Consider the following 8877-nt stretch of genomic DNA (forward strand, 5'->3'; position numbering starts at 1 on the left):
GAGCGTCTGGACTTCTTTAAGTGTCCTTGAAGACGTTTCATCAGAGAAGCTTCTTCAGTTCTGAGAGCAGCTGGTCCAGACACTCCTTGGACCACGATGACCTGGATGACTGAGAACCTTCACAGATACAAAACAGCTTCAAAACTACTTTCTTCTCGATAATATCGGTGCTTAAAACGGTTAGGATTTATTTTAAGCACAATGAACTCTCTATGCTAACCAGATAATCTGATCATTAGCTCCTCTGCTAGCTCGTAATATGTTCTTTGAACAATCATCTGCAGTGCCAGCTGCAGTAGCTGCTATTTCTCACTTTTTGACATAAACACACTTAAACAGTAATCCTTTAACAGTCTGTTATCATGAATGAAGACACGTGAATGCTATGATACTGGACTGCTTTTATTCTTCTTCTGTAAATCTTTACTGGCTTGGTGCCCTGAAAGTGAACCGATCAGTCTGAACTCTGGTTCACCCTCTGGCTGCTCATCTGCCAGGGTCATCAGGGCACATCTTTGCTTTCCCTCCTTGTATGGATTCCAGATTTTTCCTCTGTTGCTTTTCTCCTCGCAACAGTTGATAAAGTGGTGTGTGTGTTATCACTACATTTATAATCACTCTTACATCACACTCACTGTTTCTGCCTTTAACCCAGACGTTTTACATTCCCTGGATTTCAATGTAAAAATATGCAATCTTACATATGTAACTTTAAAAAATCGAGTCAATGCCAAAGTAAAACTGCTCTTCCTAACGGCCAGCAGCAGGCAAAAACTGTCAGGTTTTAATAGAAGTTTAAAATATACGACTACAATAAACACTTTGCTGATAAATGTTCAGTCTCAATCATTTTGAATAATATAAGCGTAAACACACTCTGCTGGTCCCACTGGAGTAACAAAAAAGGACAATAAAGCAGGTGATGCAGCATAGCAGTGAAAACTTCCTGACCTCTCAGTGTGTTGTTTCAAAGTCAGACTCATCCTTCTCATCATGTCCACTTTCAGAAACTCTCCGGTCGAGGCTGATGGGTGGCATTACTGAGCTAAATAAAAATAACCACATTTTAATGAATATACAAAAATATACATTTATTGTATATAAAAGCAAAGCATTCAGGCAGTACTGTGTGTCACACAGGTAAACCAGCAGCGAGCTGATATTAGTCATCACAGTCTGGTTAAACCAGATGCACAGAGCAGTTTTAAACTCTTTATTGGAATAGGAGTGACTGGCTGTAAACTGAGTGAACTCTCAGGGTCTGCTGCACAGCAGAGGGTATTATCGGAGGACCTGGTAAGTGAGAATAAGTGTTGCTGCATTTGATTGCAACAGTCTTACTTACAGAGATGACATGAAGGGTCCCCAGAATGTCCAAGAGGAGGCAGGTGGAGAGTGGAGAACTAGTACATCCATCCCTTTGCAGGTGGCAGAGCTGGGACACTAGAGGAGAGAGATGTGGCTGGAGGTGCTCACAGTCCACATGAATGCTTGGCTTAGAGTTCCAGAGAGATTAGCTGGTTTTGGCACCCAGAGGAACACTGGTTACACAGGGGGAAGCACAGGACACTACAGAAATCCAAGGAGACCTGATTATCACTATGTGGGCAAAGACAGGCTGGAGGAATTCTGCCTAGAAGCACCATAAGTGGAAGGATGGCTGCACCCATGGATGGAGCAGAGACAGTGTTGGCTGAGCGACTCCACAACAGAGACGCTAACAAATGCAGAAAACAAAAACTATGTGAGACTGGTTTTTAAAATGGTGATAATCTGCCTGAACTGGGATATGTGGTGTTTCCTTTCTGTTCAAATGTCATTTGCAATCACTTCTCTATACACACGACGATTTGGAGGGGAGGGGAGGGGGGGGGGAGAAATAACTCCATTTCTGTCTGAATGAATGACAAATGAAATCTCTCAGAGGTGTGTGTGTGTGTGTGTGTGTGTGTGTGTGTGTGTGTGTGTGTGTGTGTTTTGATGAACAGTTGATTCTAAGATGACATTAGAATCAAGTGTTTTCAGGGATAACAATCAGGTGACTAAATCCAAAGTATGATCTTTACAAACACATTTATAAAGATGATTTATGGCAACAGGATCTCAGGAAAAAGGAAAAGTTTATAGAGCCATGAGTCGGGACTCCACCAGCCCACAGAGTGTACAAGGAGGAAATTAATGACCACTGGAAGGCAAGACGACGGCCTCTTTGCAGTCTTTGGTATAGAAGCATCCCAGCAGAGCATTATCCTGTCTGTAACGCATGCTGGAGCAGGATGGCTCGTCCTGTGCGTCGCAAAATGTAAACCTTGAACACACACCAGCACTGAGAAGTCAACCTTTACGAGACGCTGACAGACAACTTGTTTAAACGATGGAGTAATCCCATCGCTTTTTAACATTTTAAAGTCAGTTTTACAGAAAGACTAAACTCCTGGCCCACAAGTCTAACTTTATAAAACTGAGTTTTCAAAAGACGACATTTTTTAAACTAAAAATCTACATGTAATTTATTAACTATGCCATATTTTACATATGCATGATGATTTTTAGTTGTGCTTCCATAGAGTCTATCTACTGCCTCCTTATACATACATGGAGGAGGCTGAACATGTTTGAGTAATATAATAACTCAAAGTTACAACGAGCATCATGAAAATGACAAAAACCCCTGTAGCATAGCGTCAACAGCATATAACCACAGACGTGCGGTCGTGTTTTGGGTCAGTGAAAGACAACAAACACTTCTGCAAATTTGTTTTATTAAATAAAACCCAAACATTCAAACATCAGCTGAGGTCCAATAGAAAAGGTATATTTATATTAACAGACACATTAAATATGTACAGTCCTATAGACACAGGTCTACAGAGTGCCTCTCATTCATTTTGCTCAGCTCAAGAAAAAGAATATACACAAATCCAAAGTATAAATAGTAGAATATAAAATTTGCTCTTGTGTAATCTACACTATGTACAGTTAATGCTTAAACACTGACACGAAGCTAAAAGGAACATATTCTCCTGTTCATGTGTGAGTGAGTCTGCAAACAAATCTTTTATAACTTTTGGGGAAAATAGAAAATTAATCTGAAATGTCTATTCTGTTTAAGTTTGTACATAGCTGGTGAACTTGGTTGGCAGATTGTCTTCGGGATAGACAGTAGGTCCTGTTTTCATGGTTGGAGGCCCGTTTAAAAGAATCCAGTGACACTTTGTTACCACCTCCACCAGGAACACCTTCAGCAGAACCTTGGCAAATTCCTTCCCAATGCACATCCTGGAGCCACCACCAAATGGGATGTACTGAAACCTGGAGGAGTCCGCACAAGGATCGGTCATGAAGCGCTCTGGCTGGAAGTCTTCTTTGTCGGGGAAGATCTCTGCCACATCGTGAGTGTCGCAGATACTGTAGACAACGTTCCAGCCTTTGGGAATCTGGTAACCCTGAGGAGGCAAGTGGAAATCATTAGTGAGCCGCTTCTGTCATCAGTCTTAAAGCTTCCATGTTCATATTACTTATAAAATTGTTGCCAGCTTACATTGAGCTCAAAGGTCTTGAGGGCCACTCTGAAGCCTCCGGGGACAGGAGGGTTGATCCTCAGCGTCTCTTTGATGACACAGCCTGTGTATTTCAACTGCTCCAAGGACTCGATGTTCAGGCTCTGTAGGTCCATGCCCTGCTCCGCCTGAACACAGAAAGCGATATCTAACTGTTCTGTGAAGCTGAAGGCAGTGCTGCAAAGATCAGCTGCCCGTCTTTGTTTTTCCTCAGTTTAAGCTTAGTCAATGTACACAACAAAGGAACCCACACAGCCACAGGAAGAACTCCACAGAAGAAGTCTCCAAGTGGGGTTCAAACCAGAAGCCTTGATGCTGTGAGGCAGCAGTGCTAACCACTTGATCAAGTCTTAAATTAGGTTCTTCAAAAGCTTCAGTATGGATGGAGCTCCACATTAGTTCTGTGATGTGCAAAACTCACTGTGTCCTTTATTAAAGTAACTTTAGTTTAATTTAACCAGAAATACAATGTTTGGGAAATCTAAAGCAAAGACTGCTATTACACAACTGTCACAACAAACAAGTAAAAGCTCAGCACCATGTGACAGATGGGTATGAAAGTCCAGCAAACGTCAAACAGACCTTGACCTTGTTTTTACAAAATAAGCTAAAAACAGTCACTGTAAACAAGCTTTACCTTGTCCTCGAGCTCCTGTCTCAGTTTATCCACAACTTTGGGGTTTAGACCCAGGAACATGACCAGAGAGGTGGCTGTGCTGGCTGTGGTTTCATGCCCCCCAAACAACAGCTCTGTGGCAGACTGCTTGATGGCCTGCAAACAGAAATACATTTAATGTGGCTCATATGGACAGAAAAGGTTTTGCAGACGTGCATTGCAGCAGGTGACCTCCTCATTACCTGCATGCTGATGGGCTCTTTGTTCTTGTTGCTGCTGTCTATGAGCTGCTGCAGGGCGTCTCTGGGTTTCCACTCCTGGTCTGACTCCTGCACTTTCTTCTTGATGTTCTCCTCAATCTTGGAGTGGATGAAGTTCCTCGCTTTCAGACCCTGCAGGAGAGGAAGCAGGAAATGCAGAGGAAGGTGGGGATAGAGGGGAAAACATCAGACGAGGGCAGAAGAGAGAAGCTCAAATGTACTTTAATTTCATCTTGTCTGTAAAGTTTTGTTATTATTGGGACCAACTGTACAATTCAACCCTTAAAATATTGGCATTTCATGCTTTTTACCCTGTACAGTCCACTGAAAGGCACATCAATGGGCAAAGAGAACAGGTTCTTGATCATTTCCTCAAAAGCCTCCACCAGCTCGTGCTCATCGGTTTGAATCTGCTCTGGCTCAAAGCCCAGCAGAACCCTCATGGCAATGCGGAACATCAGCCGCTTCATCTCTGGGTAGACCAACACGCAGGAGTCACTTGCCAGCCATTCCTTCACTGCAGCCTGAATTTCCTCCTGGATAACGGGGATATAGAGCTCTAAAGCCTCCCTGGAAAAGGCGCGGAGGATAGCCTGAGGGGGACAGGAGTGGATTTTAAAAGCAGGGTGGGTGGTGTGGGGTCCACAACTCAGTGTGGGGCTTCTGCTCGACAAACTCCAATTTGTCTAAAAATGGGATGGTCAAAAAAGCTCGACCACATCTCGCTTCATAAAGCAAAAACTTTACAACATTTTGCTGACCAGTTTCCAGCAGTTTGCTTTATTACAATTCTTGTAACATTCAGTGTGGCGGTCAGCACGCCCGTCACCTGATCCCAGCTCAGCTGGCTTTTACTTTTTGTTACCCTTTAGTGTTTCACTATATTTATTGTTATGTTTTACATCACTGCTTGTTGCATCTTTAATGCCTCAGCACATCTGAAGCTTAACCTAAATTATAAGACTCCTCCAAGGCACAGTGCGTGCCTAAATGTGGGTCGCACATGCTATTTAACTTTTTTCAGCTATATTTAGAGACTGTTTTACACCATTTATGGACATTTTTATTTCTGTAGTAACACTTGGCATATTTGCTTAAACCAGAATCTATGTTAAATGAAGATTACATTTTTCCCCTCACATTTGAAAAAGTAAGCATTATTGTGAAATACAACCTTTCAGAGACCATCACTAGGTGATTCTCTCTTTATTAGTATGTGCTCAAATGTGGGACTTTACAGGACACTAACTAGCAAATACTCTGACATGTTTCATGTTCAAACACTGGCACAGATTTCAAAAACAAACAGAAAAATGCTGGAAGTAGGTGGATGGAGCATTCTCTGGAGGATTTGATATGAAGCTAAGATTGCAAAACAGACAAAGTCTAAATTCTAAACCATAAGATTTTAAAGCAAATTAGAGGCGACGACCAGAAAATGTTCTGAGAATGTGTTTTTAGATGGAATGACCCTGGTATTAGAAAGACAAACTACACTGTGTCGGGGAACATTAAGTCTGCATGCTTTAATAAAATGACAGAAAATGTCTTAAATTAGTAAAAATCACTTGAAAGCTCACTACAATGACACTACGGCAGTAGCTGTCAAATCTGGAGGTATAGGGTGACAGATATGACTGTAGCATGATGATATATGAGCTTCAGCTCAGCATAGAAAGCATCTGGAGGTAACTGTTGTAAATTGGTGCCATGTCACAAACCTGAATAGAACCGAAGTGACCGAGCTCGAGTTTCCAGGTTTTTGTAGAAAGGAGATGCATTTGTTCAGAGTTTGGATGTAAAACCGCGCCTGATGTAAATCCCAGCCCACCGTTGTAGCCAGTGCTCCCTCTAAGGAAAGGTCAAAGTAACTTACTTTTTTTTTAGTCTTGTGCTGAGCTCCGTGCACGTTGGAGAGCGTCTCCGTGCCCAGGATCGCGCGAACAGAAGCGGGCCACTGCGCGGACACCAGCCTGTGCTCCCCCAGGAGGATCTGCTTGACGTTATCCGCGCCAGTTACGCGCACCGTGCGGTTCCCGAAGAGGTGTGTGCGGTAGATGTAACCGTACTTCTCCCGCTTCATCCGAAGAAATGTTTTCCTCTGTGAATATGGTCACACAAACAAACTGTCATGTGTGGATGGTTTTAGCCTCACGCACGGTACATTAAATATACATGTAAACATTTATGACAGTGGGCTCATTTTAATTCTGCACTTCCCATAAGCTCCGGGAAAACACAAACTTTCACGTTTAAATTGAATATAATATTTCATCCTCCGCGTGATGACAAGAAGCAGCGTTTACCTGGAGGAGGAGTTGCAGCGTCTCTCCAATGAAAGGCAAGCCCATGGATCCGGGGGGCAACGGGAAAGGGCAAGTCGGGTCTCTGCATCGGAGCGTGTAAACCTCCCACAGCTTCACGGCCAGCAGGAACAGCAGAATGGGAAGCGCTACGGTGCACAAGAACGTGGTCAACAGTGCATTCACGACCATGTTGCAGCGTCTCGTGGGCCCGGTGAAGAATTCAGGTGGAGCTCAGTCTGCGTCTGTGACTCCGGTGTGCCAAGCCGCAGTTTTTATAGGCTGGCAAGCCCGTGGGCAGCCCATTACCTTCTCCTCCCTCCGATAAATTAGTTCACGCAAAGTTCATCTTTAATTGTGGGTGTTGCTCGGCCCCGCCTCCGACCTGTGCTGGCCGACTCGCCTCACCATTTGTTCCAGAGGCCACAGCTTTAGTCTCTACCTCCTGTTGCACGCACACAATCCACGGCGGATTTCACTGAGAAAAGGTGATGATTCCCACCAAGACAATGGAAGTCCCAAGACGCCTTTGTTGGCAATAAGCAGCTACTTTACACACTCATTACCTTGGCTTAAGCGCCGCTTGCTTTGTCAGAACACCGGCGCCGAGTATTCAGGAGCAATGACCTTTCCAATTTTTAGAAAATGTAAAAGCGGCGCTTAATCCCTCTCCCCGTGGGTGCCGTGGGTGCCATTCATAGTAAAAAGTCCGAGTTGTTTTTCTTTTATAGCTTGTGACCGCTGTGGCTTCCCCTCCTGCCTTAATTATAAGTCAATACATGAATAAGGCAGCACGTGACTATCAGGGATGAAGGTGGAAGCTGCGCTGCGCGGTGACGCGCGGCTTCTCATTCAGCCGCTTTCTAATCTAGAGAAGACTTTAACCTGCCGTCAGTCTGTCCTGCCGTGTGTGTTATAAAAATGATATCTCTCTGAGTGGGTTCAAACACGGGTCACGCGCAGGGTTATTCCCAGGTTACGCTGCTGCACGCAAAGTAAACACCGCGCAGAGAACGTCCTCGTCAGCCGAGCCATTGCGTTTGGACTCTTTGTTTTTACGAGCTGCCATAACTTCACAAGGTGTGTGTGTGTGTGTGTGTGTGTGTGTGTGTGTGCGAGCGTGCGTGCGTGTGCGCGCTCAGCCTGACAGAGACAGCTTGGCTGCTGTTTTTACAGCGAAGCATTACACGGATGGATCTTTCTGTTCTGGCTGACTGTGTGCGCCCTGAGGTTCACCCCTGTGGAAGGTGCGGCAGCTATCACCATTACAGCCCGGACATATAATCTGATCTCCCGTCACGGCCTGCTAGTAAAAAGACTTTTTCTTTAACTTTTGCATGGCTGTAAGTACAGCAGGTAGATTGCTAGGATACAATTAAAGATATACTTGGGTTGTTTTTTCAGCCTTGTTGCAGTTTTGGGGGATTCAGTAAGACCAGGACCAGAACACCAAGACCAGTCCCTCAGTGTCTCTCTTCCTATGTCTACAGATTCATAAAGGTGCAAAACTGATCTGTTCTAGATTTGACTAGTACAAACCAGCTGACCCCACTGTAGCTGCAGGTGGGGACAACAACAGGCCCTACCTTTGTTTCTTGACCTTTACATTGGAATAAAAAAAGGAATGCTTTATTACAGTTTCTGAAAATCAACAAGAAAATATCAAATATATTGTTGTACTAAAATATTAATACTAAAGACTACATTTCAAATTCAGTTCAAATTCATAAAAAATGGAAAAAAAAAGATGAGGTAATATTAGTGTATAAATAGCTGGATTTCCTGGAAGTAGCCTGTTAATTTGGGAAAAAGCTGAACAGTGAACAAGAAAATACTACAGATGTTGTTTTGTGTGTCTGTGTAGTAGGGTGGATCAGATGGAATTAGGCACACAGCCTCAAAAGGTCTGAAATTCTGCTACATCCCTGCCAATAAGTTAGCTGCAATGAACTTCTGTGGAGTACTTTGGATGCAAAAGTAGGATCTTTATATCTGTAAACTTGTTTTTTTTTAATGGATGAATATTTGTCTGTGCTGTTCACAGCTGTCACAGAGAAGTATAGTCCGAGCCTTACCTTACCCCTCAGCTGTCATGTGCACTCCGTGCTGCACACAGTGACAGAGTGTTACTGGGCACA

General features: G+C 43.7%; 1 protein-coding gene across 2 annotated transcripts; it reads right to left on the reverse strand.

Annotated features, from left to right (window-relative positions):
- Positions 1 to 2745: 2745 nt before the first annotated feature.
- Positions 2746 to 7423, reverse strand: LOC116320123 (cytochrome P450 26A1). Of its 2 annotated transcripts, XM_031739649.2 has the most exons (7): positions 6743 to 7421; positions 6313 to 6537; positions 4748 to 5029; positions 4419 to 4568; positions 4198 to 4332; positions 3542 to 3688; positions 2746 to 3446 (listed from the first exon to the last, which is right to left on the reverse strand). In XM_031739649.2, exons 1-7 carry the CDS (start codon positions 6929 to 6931, stop codon positions 3108 to 3110), a joined length of 1467 nt encoding a protein of 488 aa, XP_031595509.1. In that variant the 5' UTR covers positions 6932 to 7421; the 3' UTR covers positions 2746 to 3107. The 2 variants fall into 2 exon arrangements, with proteins under 2 accessions (XP_031595509.1, XP_039472793.1); XM_039616859.1 differs by lacking the exon at positions 4748 to 5029 and having other exon boundaries at positions 6743 to 7423.
- Between the last annotated feature and the right edge of the window lie 1454 nt (positions 7424 to 8877).

The sequence above is a fragment of the Oreochromis aureus genome, linkage group 8 (genome assembly GCF_013358895.1).
Source record: "Oreochromis aureus strain Israel breed Guangdong linkage group 8, ZZ_aureus, whole genome shotgun sequence".
Taxonomy (NCBI): domain Eukaryota; kingdom Metazoa; phylum Chordata; class Actinopteri; order Cichliformes; family Cichlidae; genus Oreochromis; species Oreochromis aureus.

Excerpts from the sequence above, each read along its gene's own strand:
- LOC116320123 (XM_031739649.2), bottom strand. The coding sequence starts at position 6,931 with ATGGTCGTGAATGCACTGTTGACCACGTTCTTGTGCACCGTAGCGCTT. Across the intron at positions 6,538-6,742 it reads CGCTGCAACTCCTCCTCCAG|AGGAAAACATTTCTTCGGAT; the intron begins GTAAACGCTGCT and ends CCATATTCACAG. Across the intron at positions 3,447-3,541 it reads TCAAGACCTTTGAGCTCAAT|GGTTACCAGATTCCCAAAGG; the intron begins GTAAGCTGGCAA and ends TTGCCTCCTCAG.